Consider the following 17,557-nt stretch of genomic DNA (forward strand, 5'->3'; position numbering starts at 1 on the left):
CCGAACACCCAGAATTCAATTTACAAAACAGCATTTCCAACACCCCAACAACTCCCCTCATGCCTCCTTCTAATCACTGTCTTCCTGCAAAGGTAACCATTATCCTGACTTCTGAAAACAGAAATTAATTTGGCCTGTTTTTGTACTTTACGTAAGTGGAATCACACAGTAGATCCTCCTTTCTGTCTGGCTCCTTTAGCTCAGCATTGTTTTTTGAGATTGATCCATACTGTTGAGTTTGTCTGTAGATCATTCGCCCTCATTACTGTAGAGTATTTCATTATGTGACTACGCCACAAGTTATTCATTCATCCTACTGATGAAGGGCACTCAGGTTATGTCCTGATTATTATGAAATATGATTATTACGAAAACTGCTGTAATAAACATTCTTAAACGTGTGTTTGTATTCTCTTAGTATATACTTCAGAGGACAGTTCCCACAAGGAATTCTAGGGAATATAGATATTCACCTACTAAATCCCTTTAATAGATATCTCTAAACAGTTTTCCAAAATGGGTATATATAAGTATTTACACTCCCACCAAAGGCTCCAGAAGTTTTAAACAATCTCCAGGTGAGTCAGAGCCTATGAGAACCTGTAACGACAAAGTTTGACCGAGACTGGAGGAACCGGAAAGTGGGGTTTGTTTGAACTCTGAGGGCTGAGCAAAGGGAGTTGGGTCCAGGAAGCATATCAGGCAGAGGCCAAAGCATGTGAAAGGCTAGGGAGAGCGGGAGAGCGGGCAGGGACTACGGAAGAGGCCGGCGGGGGCTACATGGTATTGAGTCTTCAAGGTGATGATTAGGATTTCCTTTTAACTTTTCATTTTGAAATAATTCTAAACCTATAGAAAAATTGCAAAAATAGTAGAGAATTCCCATGTTTACCCTTCACGCGATTTCCCCTAAGATTAATAACTCACATAAATATGTGCAATTATTATAAGCAGGAAAATAACATTGGCACAATACGATTAACTAAACCACAGTGTTTATTTGAATTTTACTCATTTTTCTCCCTAATATCTTTCTTCTCTTCTAGGATCCAATCTAGGGTCCACATTGCATTTGTCTGTTGTTATCTCCTAGTATTCTCCAATCTGCAACAGCTTCTCAGTTTTATTCTTCATGACCTCCAGACTTTTAAAGAATACGAGTCATTTATTACATAATGTCTCTCAATTTTAGCTCCTCAGGATTAGATTGAAGTTATAAATTTCTGGCAAGAATTCCATAAAATTTATATGCCTTATTATAGGTATTAACCTTGATCACTTGATTTCACTGGTATTTGTCAGGTCTCTCCACTGTAAAGTTACTATTTTGATCTTTTTCCTAAGAAAAAAAAGGGTGGTATTGAAGGATTTCAAGCAGGGAAAGTAACTCATTTAGATTTGTTTCAAAAATGCCCTGCTGGTTACAGCATGAACAAATTAGAAGGCACTGGAATTTCTATGGGGGAGATTGGTTTGGCATATACTATAGTCCAATACATGATAATGGATGTGGGGAATAAATGGAGAGATTTTAGTGACATTTAGAAAGTACAATCATAAAGCAGGTTAATGAGACCATGCCCATGTTCTGACTTAACTGGTCTGTAATTGGGCTTGGGCAAAGTTAGTTTTAAAAGTACGCAGGGCCCTAACTGGCATGGCTCGGTGGGTTGAGCCCTGGCCTGCAAACCGAAAGGTCTCTGGTTTGATGCCTGGGTTGCAAGCCAGGTCCCCAGTTGGGGGCACATGAGAGGCAAACCATTGACTTGATGTTTCTCTCCCTCTCTTTCTCCCTCCATTCCCCTCTCTCTAAAGATAAAAATCGTTCAAAGCGCGCAGGTGCTTTCAATGCTCAGCCAGGCTGCGGCCCAGGGCCGGCCCATGGCTTCCTCCAGATGGGCCTCAGGTGAAAGCCACTCAGAGGGGTCGAGCTCAAGCTGCTCAGAGTCTTTTTGGATACACAGGGAGAAGATGGACTTGGGGGCCCCCTGCCATCCTCCCACAGCCCAGAGACTGCTGACAACGGCCCCTGGCTGGGAGGGGGACGGGCGTTAAGGAGACGGGGCTTCCAGGAGCTCTCACCAGCACACCGCTGCGAGTCTCCAAGCAGGACTGCCGGATAAAATACAGGACATCCGGTTCAGTTTTATTTCAGATGAACAATGAATATTTTTTATTCTATCTCAAATATTGCCCGGAACATACTTATACTAAAACATTATTTGTTTATCTGAAATTCAATTTTAATTACCAGTAGCTATCCCTTATTTTTATTTGCTAAATCTGTGGGTTCGGCCCATTCACACCCAGTGCAGCAGCTTCCAGACCCTGAGGGACTTACCTCCTCCACTTCTTCCGTCTCTCCCCCCAAGTCTGGCAGGAGCAGGCCAGTCAGGTCCTCGGCACCAGCCTCTCCAGTGAAACCCACATTTAGCCTCCCACTCCAAAACCACTCATTCATTAATCCAATAAATATTTCTGCGTACCTACTATGTACCAGGCTCTGTTCTAATCAGAGGCATAAAGCAGGAAACAGGTCCGAGGAGCTCCTGCTCTCTGGGGGTTTGCATTCCAGTGGGGGGTGGGGCGGGGGGAGTGGGCCATAATCCAGAAAACAAGCGTTACAGCTGGTGATGACCATGAGCGGAGTGCGTAACAGTGACTGGGACCCACTTGAGGTGGGGGTCAGGGAAGGCCTCTGAGCAGATGGCACGACCGACTTGAAGGACAGACAAGAGCCAGTTCTGTAAAGGTTTAAGGCAGAGCGACTCAGGGCAAGGAGTGGCCACAAGGGATGTCACAGGCACACCTGGGGACACTCCAGCACATCTGGCTGATTTGTAGGGTTTGCCAATTTGCTACGGTAGAGATGCTCCGTCGTGGCCAACTTTAAACTACCAACATGGCGTGGTGATTTTTAGAAAGCTAATAGATATTTTAAACCATATTGGACCTCATCAAAATGCCAGGGTCAAATGGCTGTATCAAAATTTGACGCTTTTGGGGTTTTTCCCCGCTCCAGGCTTCATTTTCCTCAGCTTTCATTATCATTAGCTCCTTCTCCACTCACCACAACACGGTACTCCTAGAAGCCTCTTTTTTTTTTTTTTTTTTTTTTTTTTTTTTGAGAGAGAGAGAGGGAGAGGGAGAGGGAGAGGGAAAGGGAGGAAGAGAGACATCAACACTCATTGGTTGATTCTTGATTCTTGTATGTGTTCTGATGAGGGAGTACAACTTTGGTGTATGGGGATGACACTCTAATCAACTGGGCTACCCAGCCAGGGCCGCTTCTGTAAGTCTTTTAAGAGACTCCTCCAGAAATCCTTCCCCAGTCCTCACGCAGGGGCAGGCTTGCTCCTTTGTGCCCCAGAGCACTGTTGCCTTCTTCTGTTACAGCCCATAACATAACAAGGCCCTGGCCTCAAGAGACTGGCCTTAAAACCTAAACTTCTGCCCTGGCTGGTGCAGCTCAGTGGATTGAGTGCCAGCCTGCGAACTGAAAAGTCACTGGTTCAATTCCCAGTCAGGGCACATGCCTGGGTTTTGGGCCAGGGCGGCATGCAATAGGCAACCTGTCAAAGTAACTATCATACACTGATATTTCTCTCTTTCTCCCCTCTTCTCTAAAAATAAATAAAATCTTAAAGAAAGCAAAACCCAAATCCTATTATATAGAAATGCCTTTAATGGCAAATTATCATCGTAAAAGGGTTCTATCTTTCTCTCTAATAAAATGAATTAAGGTTGTCATCTAAAATTGCAAACTATACTTGACACTGAGAACCCTTGAATTTAAGATTGTGAACCAGTTATATAGCCCCCGTTATGAACAACTCTAGGGGGGTGCTAGCTCTTACCGAGCTTTGAAATCTTGTTCTCCCTCACCTTCAGGCCTCAACAAATGTGGACTGAATGAATGAAGTATTGACTATGCCAAACATACTATCCCCATGAAGGTGATGCCTGAGGATCAGTGGAATCCGCAGTCATCAGCACCTGTCCTGGGTACTGCAGTGCAGCATAGCTAGGCCACCTTCATTTTCCCCAAGTTCTGTCTTAAATGACAACAGATAACTCTGCCCGAACACAGGGGGCCTAGAAAACTGGGCTTGGCTGCCTGTCAACATGTACAAGCCACAAAACTACATTGGCACTCTCTCTGAGCCAGGCTGGGCTAGGGGCAAGTAGATCACAAGGCCGTTCAGGTTCTCTCTGAATACCTCCCTGACTTCCAATAGGCTGCGCTCTCCCTCCTGTCCAGCCCTGGCCTTCCACCTGCATCCTGGGGGCTGCATCCCAACAGGTGAGGCAATGGAGGGAATCCCCGCAGCCCTCCTGCCCTCCGCCACTGCATGGCCTCCTCAGGCAGAGGGTGATACATGAGCAGCTCCCTGCACTGTCTGTTCCCGGCCGCCCTCCTATCTAGGTCCCCATTAGAGTTAAGCAGATTTCATGCTATTTCCAAAGTCATTTTCTACGGAAAATTTTTTTTACCATTAAACCTACTTTCTGATGCTTGTTATCTCCCTGAAAGCTTCCTCCTCCTCTTCCATGAGATAAACCAGGAATGGGAACATTTATGTCCCTTCTGGTGACACCCCGCAGGATCCTAGGGTGCGACCAGCCAGGGCTGGAATGGAAAATCACACTAAATTCTATCAGAATTCAGGCCAGTTAGCTAGGCAGACAGCACGCAGGGCCAGCAGAGGTTCCCCCGGAACACACTCCCCAAGCTTTGTTTCTCTAGGCCTTCCAGGCCCGTCCTGACAACTGCCTTGTGTCAGAGAACCTATCCCACAGCTTCCCATCCCCCCTGTGACAGCCACCCACCCAAGGACCAGGATCATCTGGGAAGCAACTGAGGCATTTCCTAGAGACCCTCAGGCAGCCTACCTTTCACAGAGAAGAGTTGGCCCTGAGAAGCTACACGTCGGGAGGAGCGTCAAGATGAAGTATGAGATGTCAAAGCCAGCATATGCTTCCTCACAACTCCCTGGTGCTTTTTGTGCATTCCATATGGAAGCCTATCATGTTGTGTCAGACCACAGCTGCGAGTAAAATGAAGCCTTTGAGAGGACAAGCGTTGAGGCCAAATGGCGCTGCATCCGCAGCTTCCAGCACAGGGCTCAGCCTATCATGGGTTGCTGGAGAGGAGCCTATGACATCTGCCAGACCCCTTTGTGAGTAAAGCTGATCCAGAACTTCAGCCACAGACTGGACTGGACTTGGTCAGGAAAGTGGCCTCAATTATGGCCTGGCTTGAGAGCTATGCTCAGAGGAAAGGGGGTGGGGGTGGGCTGGTGGCCTGAACCAATCAACCTCCCCTCCTGGGATGACCCAGCTGTGCGGAAGTTTTCATCCTTATGAAACCTGCAATGCTCCTAGGGTCCAGTGGGATGGAGATGTGGAAGAGAGAAAATTCTAGGATGACGCCCCACTTTTAAGCCTGTTCAGCTGATAACCTGATGCTGGCAGCAGCCAGGGTGAAAAATGGAGGGGAGGGAGTTGGTGGGGAATGAGAACGAGGCTACTGCCAGACGGGGAGACCGCCGTGCTGGTGGAACACCCCCCCCCCCTCCGCCCAGGCAGGGGCAGTTGAGACATGAGGTGGAGTCTCGGGGGCCCAAGAGCCACCCAGAGGCCTGAGTGCTGGACCCCGGAGAAAGGGTCCAGGAGCAGCCTCGTGCCTTATGGCCAACAGGATGACCTCTGCCAAGCACAGGACCCTGCCCCCAGGGGATGAATACATAAATATTTTTTAAATGATTCACATTTCACTTGATTGTTCTTTGAGAATGAAGTTTTATGTTCAAAATTTTTAAAACCCTCACCAGTGTGGCTCAGTTGGTTGGGCATCCAAAAGGTCACCAGTTCGATTCCAGTCAGGGCACAGGCCTGGGTTGAAGGTTCAGTCCCCGGATGGGGCGCCTGTGAGAGGCAACCAATCAATGTTTCTGTCCCTCTCTTTCTCCCTCCCTTCCCCTCTCTCTATAAACAAACAAATGAAAACTTCTAGAACCTGTTGTAACTTTACAGCAGCACAAGATGTTGGAGGATGTAAAGCTCATTTCACATACTGTTTTCTCCCTTTATTCACATTGTTCATTGCAATGGAATTTCTTTATGTGCATGAAATAGAAATTGGTACAACAAAGTACAAATAATTTCAACAAATGTCAACTTCAAAATCAGCATGAAATACTCTTAGCAAATATAATCACTGCTTAGGTATTTCCCTTTCTAAGCAGATTATTAAAAACCTGCTTTTCTCTCTATGAATAATTTCACCACACTTATAAAACACTTCCTAAATCAATATTGACACACCATTTTTATCTTAATTTTTTTCTAACAGATGCTGAACTATCTCCCTATAAGTATGGGGCTCAGTGCAGGCCTCTGACAACAGGCCTTTTCAGTCTTGGGACAGGAGTGTCTTTAGTCTGGAGGGTAACCCACCTTGAGCAAGAGTCTCCTTGGGCATTAGCTTCCTCCTAATTAATCCTAATTAGGATTAGATTGGCAGGAGTTCTCAAACTAGACCATTGTTACCAATAACGAAGGCTCATCTAGCACTTGCATGTGCACGGTACTATTCTGTAAGCATTACTGCAATTCCCATTTTACAAATGGAGAAAGGAGGGCATGGCAGGCTAAGGGACTCACCCATGTGCATGTGCTGCTTCCCCAACGTCTAAGGTGAGAATCAGGCCTGGGTGGGGCCCCAGAACCCACACTAATAACAAGCTCCAGCAGGGACTTGGTCCAGGTGGTTTTTATTTTATTTATTTCTTTAATCTCCACCGAAATGTTTATTGATTTTTGAGAGCAAGGAAGGGGGAGAGAAACATCAATGTGAGAGCTAAACATCAATAGGTTGCCTCCCATAAGCTCCCTGACCAGGGATTGAACCCAGAACATTTTGGTCCACAGGATAATGCTCCAACTGAGCCACCAGGCCGGGCTCTGGGTGGTTTTTAGACCCCATGTGGAGACACTGCTCCTGGCATCAGATCTGCTTTGGTTCTGAGAGCAGGGAGGGGAACAAACAGAAAAATCCAGAGTCCCAACCATGGCAGATCTCAGGAGCAAGTTTGGTGCCTCCCTCTCACAGCCAAGTCAGGGAAGCGGGTAGGCTGGGGCTTGAAAACAGCTAGCTAGGGCTGCGGAGCCCAGAAACTTTTGTCTCTTCCTGCATCAGATTGCCACCTGCTGGCTATAGGTGGCCTTGCAGGCCAGGTAGGACGTGTCACTCAATTTCCCTTGGCCAAATGTTAAGGGACTACAAGGTAACATGGTTTGGGGATTCAGCAGAGACCTCACGGTGTGAGAAAGACAAGCAACAATATTTGTTTAGCACTATGGGAAAGAAAAAGTAAGTGGGGATGAGAGGGGTCAATGGGGAAAAGCAAGCTTGAGACGCAGGCAGGGCCAGGCTGGTGGGCCTCATTCGTTTGGATTGTGCGCTGAGGGTAGTGGGAGATCCAGCAATGAGGCAGATTTGTTTTAGTTAGATCACCCTGGCCTCTGTCAGGGGGATGGAATGGGATAGTTTGAGAGGTGGCAGAGTCCATTTGAAAACCATTCAGGACCAGCGAGGAGCACAGCTGCTGGCCTAGGTTAAGGGGTGGCCACATGGACGGAGCAAAGTGGTCAATGAGAAATGTTTAGAAAGTAGGGTTGGTTAGGCGCGATGAAACCAAAGCCCAAAGAATAACAGCAGGAAATCATAGTGGCCCCATTTCATTCCTTTCTTCTTTGAACAAAGTGTAACACCTACAACGGGGCAGGAACTAATTTACCTGCTGGGAGCACAGTGGTGGAAGCAAGGCAAGAAAAAGCCCCGTTTTTCATGGAGGCTACATTCTAATGGGGAAGAGAGGGATAGCAATCACATACACAAGAAAAACATCAGAGGGGGATAAATAAAAGGCCCACGCCATGTGACTCTCAAAGACCTGAATGGTAAGGAGCCTGCCATGTAAAGATGACAGGGAAAAGCATTCTAGACCAAAGGAACAAATGCAAAGGCACTTAAAGTGGAGCATGTCCAAGGTCACAGGCAGCCAGTGTGGTGGTGAAGGACGAGAGTGGGAGAAGAGAAGGCAGGGGAGTCAGGGGCCAGATGATGAAGGCCTTTATGAGGCAGCGCAAAGAACTGTGAGTAAAGGGAAGCCACCAAATATTTTAGACAGGAAAGTGGCAGACTCAGAGTTTGTTGGAAGATCTCTTAGGCTGCTCTGTAGAGTGGATTGTAGGGGACAAGAGAGGAAGCGGGAAGACTTGAGGAAGCGGAGATGTGGACGAGGAGAGACGACCGCAGCAGCGTGAGGGTGGGGCATATTTTGGAGTTAGAGGCAACAGGATTTGCTAATGGATTGGATGTGGGGGCAAAAAAATAGTAGAACCAAGGATGACTCCCCCAAACCACCACAAGGATGACAGCCGCTGCAGGGAAACTAGACAGGAGGAGAAAGGTCCTAAGGAAACTTCTTCCCCAATGATGCCCCGTCCCAAACCGCAAAGGCCTAGCCTTAAAGCTCAGCCCCACTGGAGGGAGCGGCACGCAAACTAATCACTCTGGGGCTCAGCTTCCTTAACTGAGACTGGGCCCAGCCTGCCCAGTGCGCCGGCAGCCCAGTCTGGCTTCTGACCGCACTTAGCCAGTTTTCTCCCATCTTGAGGAGACAAGTTTCCAGGCAGCCGCAGCCTCAACCCCAGCTGGAAGAACACCTTAGGTCACTTTTAAGTCCAATTCTAAATGAAATCCCCAGAATTAGCCCCATCATTCCCCAAGCCCTGGATCTAGGATCATCCCAGCAAGAGAGAAATGATCACTCTCAGTCCACTTGAATCCAAGGAGAATGTGGGAATGGGCAGCTTTATCCTGGCAGAACAAACACCAGAGACCAAGGGCTATGGGCACCACATCATTTTATTTCTTTGGTTTTCCAACTTCATTCTTGAACAATGAAAATTCAGTCTCTCACCTGCCTGGCCACTGTGTGGTCCCTCACTGAAGATGGGGCACAGGCTCTGAGGAGAGACCCAGCAGAAAAACAGGTGTCCCCAAGAGCAAGGCAGACTGGCAGAGGCCTGCAGATGGGCGGAGCACCGGTGAGCTGAGACTCGAGAGCCCCTCCCCCTTAACCCCACTCCACGTAGACAGCAAGGAACAGGCCAGCCCTGGGCAATCCGGCTCAGGGCCTTCCCTTGGGGGTGCTTGGTTCTTCCTGTATGCCCTGCTTCTGCTCATGCTGAGCCTGACTCTCTTTCCTTTGGAGGTGCCAACCAGAAGCCGCTGACCCACTCCACATTTGATTTCTAATGCCCCTTAGGGAAATACATTTGAGTAAGGAGAGTGCCAAACCCCAAAAGGAACTGAAGATATATATTCTGCCCAATGGGACAGATGGCCATGCTATAATACTCCTTTTGTCCCCAGGAAAAACTGAAAGCAGCTTTAGCTAACCCACCCCCCTCCAAACCCCCACACAACAAACATAGCTTCCAATACCAGCAAGTGGGCCCAGCCAACCCACTTAAATCAAAACAAAAAACTAATGCCAAAACATAATAAAAATAAGAAGGGCAAACAACTTGAGACCATCTCTGGCCCTGTGACTCTCTGCAGCAGAAGAGAGGGCTGGTTTCTGGCTCGCTCTGCCCCAGAGCCAAGAAACAACACAAATCTGCCTTTGGATGCAGGGTGGACACTGTGCGAACCGGAGCAAAGGGCATCCTGGCCAAGCCAGGGGGCAACTCAGGTCCCTGACACTCTCCGAACTGGTCCCCCTTCCTCCCAGGCCCCTCTGCACCTCCTTGTCAGCCATCAATCAGGGTAAGGCCATCGTACAGGGCCCGCTTCCACATGTAGTAGGTAGAGCGGGCAGTTAAGGGGAAGAGGGCACTGAACTCCTTGTAGGAGGGAAAGCTCTTGGACTGGAAGCACTTCTGCAAAAACAGCTTGGCCTGAGCCTTGAACTTTGTGGAGGCGAGCATGTCCATCATCAGCACCTGGCTGTCCCTACTGCCCGCCACCCCCACCCCTGCCACCGCCGCCGGGGGGCTCGCCCAGGATCCACTGTGGGGCCTTTGCTGGGCCGTGGCCCCCTCTTGCAGAATCTTCTCTCTGGAAGGTCCCCCTTGGGCCTTCTCTGGATCCTTTCCTGGAGAAGCCGCCACCTTCGGGGGCCCCGCAGCTGGGGCCACGGCAGCTATCACGTTCCTGCCAGCTTCTTTCTCTCGCCTCTCCTCTGCCTCCTGTACCCCACCATTGCCCAAGGTAGGGGTCTGCATCTGGAGTTTGGACAGGCTTCTAGGCCAACCCCGGGCGAGACTCTTCCAGACCCAAAAGGTGGAGGGAGACAGGCTGGGGTAGCGGAGGCGAAAACGACAAAAGGGGAGGTGCCCACTGAGCACCTGCTTGCGGGCAGCCCTGCGCAGTCGCCTCTGCCAACGGGACAGGGGCATCCTCGGGGGCAGGAACTCCCGGGGGGCGGGTGGTCCCCGATCTGTTGCTTTCCCCGCCCCCTCTCCCACCTCACCCTTCTCAGGGAGCAGGGCCTCTTCCCCAACAGATGCAGGCTGGGGAGCCTGGGCTGTGGAGAGGGCCGGGGCTGGCTTGAAGCTGGGGTTCCTCCGAAGGGCCTTCCGGCGCCAGTTGTAATAGGTGGACCGGGAGATGCTGGGGAACCTGCGTTTGAAGCAGCGATAGGGCACCAGTGTGTTCAGGGAGATGCAGTGCTCCAGGTACAACTTGGCCCGCTGCATGAGGACCACTGCAGGGCTGGCCTCAGCCAGCATGGAGCACCCCAGCCCTTTGGCAACCTGCTCCTCTGGCAGCTTCTCCAGGTCCTCCAGTCCCTCTTTGGGGGCCAGGGACTGGCAGGCGCCAGTGCCCAGCAGCTCGTTCTTCCAGGCATAATAAGTGGAACGGGAGATCTCGGGGAACCTCTGGAGAAACTGCTGCAGCGACATGATGCCCCCGCAGCGGACGCTCTCCTGCAGGACGTGCTTGGCCGAGTAGAGGGTGGCCACCTTCTGCTGGTGCTCCTGGGTCTGCCGCCGCCAGCGGTAGAAGGTGCTCTTGGTGACGCTGTAGTGTTCACAGAGGTGGGAGTAGCTGAGGCCACGTTCCTGGCTAAGCAGCTCCAGAGTCTTGGCCGGTGGCGGCAGAGGAGCTGGGGCCTGAGGAGCCGGGGCCAGGCTGGTCGCATCTTCAGCCTCCACCTCCTCCAGTCCCACCACAGGGGCAAAGTACTGGTGGCGGAAGAGATGGCTGGTGAGGGGCTGGCCTGCCCACATGATGTGCAGTGTGGCTGGCATGTGGTCACAGCGGCGGGGCCGGATGATGCGGTTGAAGTAGGGCCGGATCTTGAGGTTGCGCATGGGGTAGATGGAATAGATGTTGCGCTGAAGGATGGAGGCGAGGGCGTACAAGTGCCACACGTTGGAGAAGCTGCTAGGGAAGCAGGTGGCCTTGACGTCCGCATCGAAGATGGCCTCCAGCGTGGCAGACGGCAGGCTGGTCATCTCAGGGGACTCCTCCGAGCAGAGGGAGTAGCGCACGGCCTGCAGCATCACCTTGGAGTCGATCATGCCCTGCAGGTAGTAGTGCCTATGCAGCAGCATCTCCACCACAGTGCGGGCCCGCAGCTCCAGGCTGAGGCCTGCGTCCCCCCACAGTAGCATGCTGGCCGCCTCGAACAGCAGGCTGCCCTCGCCCTTGCACACCAGCGGCAGCATGTTCCGGGGAGCATCCTCTGGATACAGGCTCAGAGCCACCGAGTCCACCTCCAGCACCTGGCGGCTGGGGCCTTTCTCCCGGCAGGTGGGGAGAGTGAAGGAGGACAGGACCTGCTTGGCTTCCAGAGCAGCACCGACGAGGCCCTCCAGGCCCTCGGACTCCACCGCCTCCTGCAGTTCCTGGAGCACCTGCTGTATCAGCTGCTCCCGAGATGTCATCCTGCCAGGGCAAAGGGTAGAGGGCAGAGGTCAGGACAAGGTGCCCAGACGACACCTGGCAATGGTGCCCTCCCCACCCCTGCACCTTCTCCCTCGAGATGATGTCCACCACTCCCACTTCTTCATTGCAAATGATGGCTAAGTTCCTCCAGGGGGTCACTGAGTCCCTCAGCAGGACTTAGAGCTTGGTCTCTCCTTGGCTCTGACATTAACTTAAGCAAGTCGCTTAACCTCTCTAGGCTTCTGGTTCCTTCTCTGTGAAAAAGGGGACAATAAAAAAAGTATCTACCTTATAGGGTTGTTGTAGGTATACAGGAAACAGTGAAAGAAAAAGATGGAGACACATAGACATACACACACACACTTACATATCCATCCTTAGAACAGTGCCTAGCACACAGTGAAGTACTAGAGAAGTATTAGATATTATATATTAGAGTATTATCTAGTGCCATACATATTAGACAGTACAGCTGTAAAAGCTGTATCCCTGTGCCTGGTAAAGACAAAAGTGGACTGTCTTTCCCTCTTACAGTGATTCTCAAAGTACAGTCCAAGCACTCCTGGGGTTCCCGGGACTTTTTCAAGGGTCTGCAAGTTAAGCTATTTTCATAATAATGTGAAAATATACTAAGAATACACTGAAGATATTTGCCTTTTCCATTCTATATACACTTGAGAAAAACTGTGGCACCTTAGCATGAATCAGATCGTACTGGGAGTCATTATGTTCTTTACCACCGTGCAGTTGCAGTTAAGAACAAACAAAAAGCTACTGTAGTTTCACTCAACGTCCTTGATGAAGCAGAAAAGGTTTTTCTTAAATTACAACCCTTAAAAATACGACTGCTCAACACCGGGAGTGAACTTCCTGCTGCGCACCACAGCATGATGCAGGCCTCACGTTGACGACTGTCTGGGTTGTACCAGGGACTAGCCGCTTTTTATCATGGAACAACCACCATTTTGCTTCAAAGGAGGATTGAGAGATGTCAGTCATTTAGACTTGAGTATATTTAGTAAACATTTTCTCAAAAGTGAATAAGGCGAGCCTGTCACTTCAAGAAAAATTGCCATTGGCTGCCAGTGAAACATTGAGCTTTCACTTGAAAATTAGAATTTTGGAAAACCTGTATCCACTACAGTGAACTTGACAGCTTCCCAATACCTGGAGGCTTTTCAGAAGGAATCAGTGGTGACACTGTAAATGTAACTTTTTATACTATATAATGGAATTGTCAGCATTTGAGGCTCTGTATCACTCAACGAATTACATTTCCCCAATAACCAATGAGTGATGTTACAAAGTCATGCCTTTTGATTGGTAAAAGATCCAATCAAAGTATAAAAGAAAGCAATAGACTTTAATATAGTAGGGTACAAAAGGTTCATGGATATTGTTTCAGATTCTACATTATAACTAAGCTTTGAGAAACTACTTGTTGAGTTTTGGTATAGTTATCAAAGACTATCCAATGAAAAAGCTATCAAGATACCCTTCCTCTTCTCATCTATATAGCTGGATGAAATGACATTTCTTCATATACTTCTACCAGAACAATATATCACAACAGATCAAACAGAGACACAGATAGGAGAATGTACTCATTTTCTATTAAACCAGATATTAGAGATTTGGGAAAATGCAAAAGAATACACTTTTCTCACTATTTTTTTTCTGGAAAAGCTATTTCTTATTTAAAAAACTATTAATTGTTCCTATGTGACAGGCTGGTTATTTTTTAGGAACTATTTTGTAAATGTCTCAGTTTTCATTTTGAATACAACCTGCACTGACAGATGTAACCTGTATCAACAAAAGCTCTTTGGAGCCCTCAATGCTTAAGAGCACACAGAGATCCTGAGACCAAAGAGTTTAAGAACCACTGCCCTGGAACCGGGCCAGTCTCTTACCAGGCCGGCAACAGCCTAGCCACTGTGCAGACACAGATATAATAACTAAGAGCCACCGAGCCTTTGCTATTTGTCATGCACTGTCCTAATCCTGACAGGCACACTCTAGGGTAATACCATTATCCCCAATGTACAGGTGAGGAGCTGAGACAATCAATATTAGTCTACTTGGCCCAATTTGCCCCAAGTCACACAAGGGGTACAGCCAGATGCTCTTTAGGGCCTGTGATTCATCTCTTCTAGTTTAAAGGGCCAGCCACCTTTTCAGCACAAACTAATCATTCTAATTATTGGTACATCCTCAGTGTTGTCTTGCAAAGCAAAGTAATATTCCTTTATGGATACTGTTTTTAAATTTAAAAGGAGACACTTATCCTTTCTCAGGTCTTCATTCTCATAGATAACATAGAGCTCAATAGTTTTAGATGAGTCTTTGGTTTAAAAATTGTGTTTAGGTGTATCCATTTGTCAACTAATCAAACCTCACACTTAAAAATAATGCGTTTGAGTATAAATTATGGTTCAGTAAAGTTGGAATAAAGTTTTTGAAGCACCAAAAGAGCATCAGCAGAATTTTACTTGAGAATCATTTAAAAAAAAAAAAGAAAGAAAGAAAGAAAGAAAAAAAAGATTTTTTTTTTAAAGAACTGGTGATTGGGAACACCTCTGGTTAAAATTTCTCAGCTGTAGATTTTTTAAAATGTGTATATTGTGACAAATCTGGTCCAGTCTCTTACCAAATTTGTATTTGGACCATATTATTTGGCCCTAGATTTGGGCTTTTACTCTGTTCATCTTTTATGTACTTTAGATTTACTTTTTAAAAAACAGTTCGTTTTCTTCGAAAGCTAGGGGATAAACTTCCTATCACTTCTTAGTGAAGAGAGCATTTCCATATGCAATTTAAAAAAAGAAAAAGAAAAAAGAAAAAAAAATCCCTGAAGAATCAACTGTGTACACACAGAAGAGCTTTTTCATTCTGACAAACAAAGATGCTGGGTTTCAGGGGTGGTGGGAGGGGGGAGGGTTGCAGGCCATTTGTTGAACGCTGCTATACAGCTGCATATAAATGAGTGCTAGCTACTTTGCAAACAAAATTATGAAAATAGCCACCACCTACATACTGCTTACTCTGGGCATTTAACTTAGGAAATTCAACCAAAATCTCAGAAAAAATAACACAGGGTGATTCATTTCAATCGTGTGGGTGATTCTTTCTGCACTTCTACTCAGTGAGCCTGTTTCCTGAGCAGAGTGCAGCGCTCCCCACCGTGATGGCAGGTGTCTGTGGGCTTCACGTGGGGCGAGCGAGCGTTTGGACTTCAGGCTTCTCAGGTCTGTTTGTTTATACACTGTGCGGTTCTCCCTTTTCCTCCATGTGAGCTACATCTCCATCACACCTGCAACCACTGCTGGGATGCCTTTTCCTAGTTCACAGCTGGAGAAACAGAGGCTTGGGGGTTAAATTCAATAACTTCCTCAAGACCCCAGCTATGAAAACTACAAAACCCTGGGCAATCTGACCCCGGAGCTCCCTTCCCAACCCCTGCAATCCACTCCCAGGGGATACGTCACCCAAAATGCTCATCATTCAAAGGACCCCAGAAACACAGATTCTTGGAGCTTTGAGGCAAAGCAGGCCATTTTACAGATAAAGAAATTGAGGTCCAGAAACGTAAAGTCGACTTACCTGAACTCATACAACGGTATCCAGATACCTTCCAACAGAGTGTCCAGATATGCCACACTCCCTCCGGAGCAAGCCCCACCCCTCCCTACCCTATCCTGTCCCACCCCACCTAGCGGCCCAGAACCAGACCTAGAACCTGTCCCACCCTTCTCCACCCTGTCTCATTCCTTCCTCTTCCCAAAAGAGGGATGAGGATGTGTGAGTATGGAACAACCCACTTCTGTTTTCCTCAAAAGCCTGCTGAGGAAAAGTAGCTTCCTGGAGATCCACTCGAGAGGGTCTGAACCACGAGAGAACAGCGTAGTGGGGGAAGGCCAGCGGCCCTAACAGGGCAGCCAATCATCCCTAAGTAGACAATTGGTTGATGGGGTTCAGGTGCAAGCCTTTTTTTATCAGCAGTGGTTTTCTGGAAGTGCAATGCAAAGCAGACCTGGTGACTGCCAGGTGCGTTCGTGAATTAGGCGCAGAAAGCGAGGGCTAACCTTCGGGCTTTGCCCAGCGGGCCTCGCCTGGCAACTCTTGGAAGGGATCTGAAAAGGAATGAAACTAAGGAGGCAAGACCCACTCAGATTAATTACACAGGCTCCCCCAGCTTGAGGCTGGAAGGGAATAAAACAGGAGGGAGCCCTGAGAGTGCCTAGGAAGGGCGCTGGAGCCAGCAAATGAATGAAGACACAGGCAACTCTGCGGAGACTCAAAGCCTCATCACCTACGCCAAGGCCAGCTTTCCTTCTCTCCCAGCCTCCTTATTTCAAGCAGGTGGGGTCTCAGACCCCGTGTTCTCCCTAACCCCACTCTTCTCTCATCCCTCACAAAGCAGGTCTTGCAGACTCTACCATCAACCAGGTCCAACAAGCATTGAGGGAGGGCCGTAGAGGCCTCAGCCCTGGGTGAGACAGGGACTGACCAGCACTCTGCCCTTCTCCCCGCCCCCCACAACACTGGCCCAGCTGTGCATCGGCCCAGGCTGTGCCGCTGGCCCCAGGCTCGAGGGGGTGCCAGCCATCCTGTCGTGCCAGCTGTCCTGTCTTGGCTCCCTCCCCCGTAGCCAGAAGGCCCTGAAGTGAGGAGCACAAGGGCTTGCTGGTGGCACAGGAAGTCTGTGGGATGTGACTTCCCAAGAACTACACCCCCCCAACCCCCGCCAAGGGCAGCGGGAGTACCTAGGAGCTCCATGTAGGCCTTGAGGCTAACAAGTCAGCCTGGGAGTTCCCAAGGTCAGTTGCTCTAGTGGACCACATGCCTGGAAGAGTAGGGGAAGTGCGGAGTGTGGCCAACAAAGGCAAACTGCCAGGCAACCGGTTGCCTGTACGTGTGCCAGGAGGCAGTGGGTGGCTGGGCAGAGAGCTGGCTTGCCTGGGCATCCGGGGTGAGAGGCCCAGCCCAGGAAGCTATGGGAGGGTTTGCAGCCAGACTATTTTGTAGGGTGGACAAGAAAGATAGGCAGGCGGGTGGGGGTGGGGATGGAGCTGGAGGCAGGGGTGGAGACAAAAAAAAACAAAACGTAAAACAATGCCTCCCCTCCCCTCTCAGGGAGAACGCGCACACACACATCCACGCTTACAGCATCTTCGTGGAGTCATTCTTCCCTCCTTGGGCCCTTCGGTGCCCCAAGGCCAGCCCTCTCTCCCCTCGGGGCTCCAGGGTGCACAGGCACCACCCTTCCTAATCCTAATTTTGAGTTAACTTCCCAGATTACTGACCTCAAGGGTGGCCCAGAGCCCTGGGGGTGTCCACTTCTCTCTCCACCTTCCAGCTTGGGACATTTAAGTCACCCTGCCGGCAGTGACCCCAGCTGAAAGCCACTCACTCCCGAACTGGTTTCAGATTTGCCCATTGAGCAAGGACCTCTACAGCCAACTGGCCTGGGGAGAATCAGCTTAAGCCACTCCCCCCAAGGAAATCGCCTACCCTCAAGTGCTCTGGTCCCAAGATGAAAGAAGTGCAAATTCGGGGGTCACTTCCAATGGTAAAGTGATAGCAGCT

General features: G+C 49.2%; 1 protein-coding gene across 1 annotated transcript; it reads right to left on the reverse strand.

Annotated features, from left to right (window-relative positions):
• Positions 1-9,825: 9,825 nt before the first annotated feature.
• Positions 9,826-17,337, reverse strand: VRTN (vertebrae development associated). Its single transcript, XM_054567005.1, has 2 exons — positions 17,279-17,337; positions 9,826-11,971 (listed from the first exon to the last, which is right to left on the reverse strand). The coding sequence occupies exons 1-2, from the start codon at positions 17,335-17,337 to the stop codon at positions 9,826-9,828; spliced, it is 2,205 nt and encodes a 734-aa protein (XP_054422980.1).
• Positions 17,338-17,557: the final 220 nt, after the last annotated feature.

This window comes from Pteronotus mesoamericanus, unplaced genomic scaffold, assembly GCF_021234165.1.
Source record: "Pteronotus mesoamericanus isolate MK-2021 breed Mesoamerican mustached bat unplaced genomic scaffold, CSHL_Meso_final contig_182, whole genome shotgun sequence".
Taxonomy (NCBI): Eukaryota; Metazoa; Chordata; class Mammalia; order Chiroptera; family Mormoopidae; genus Pteronotus; species Pteronotus mesoamericanus.

Bases quoted from the DNA above. Each gene is read 5' to 3' on its own strand.
- VRTN (XM_054567005.1), bottom strand. From the start codon at position 17,337: ATGTCCCAAGCTGGAAGGTGGAGAGAGAAGTGGACACCCCCAGGGCTC. The intron at 11,972-17,278 runs TGAGGTCAGTAA...CCTTTGCCCTGG, and splicing joins CCAGGGCTCTGGGCCACCCT to CAGGATGACATCTCGGGAGC.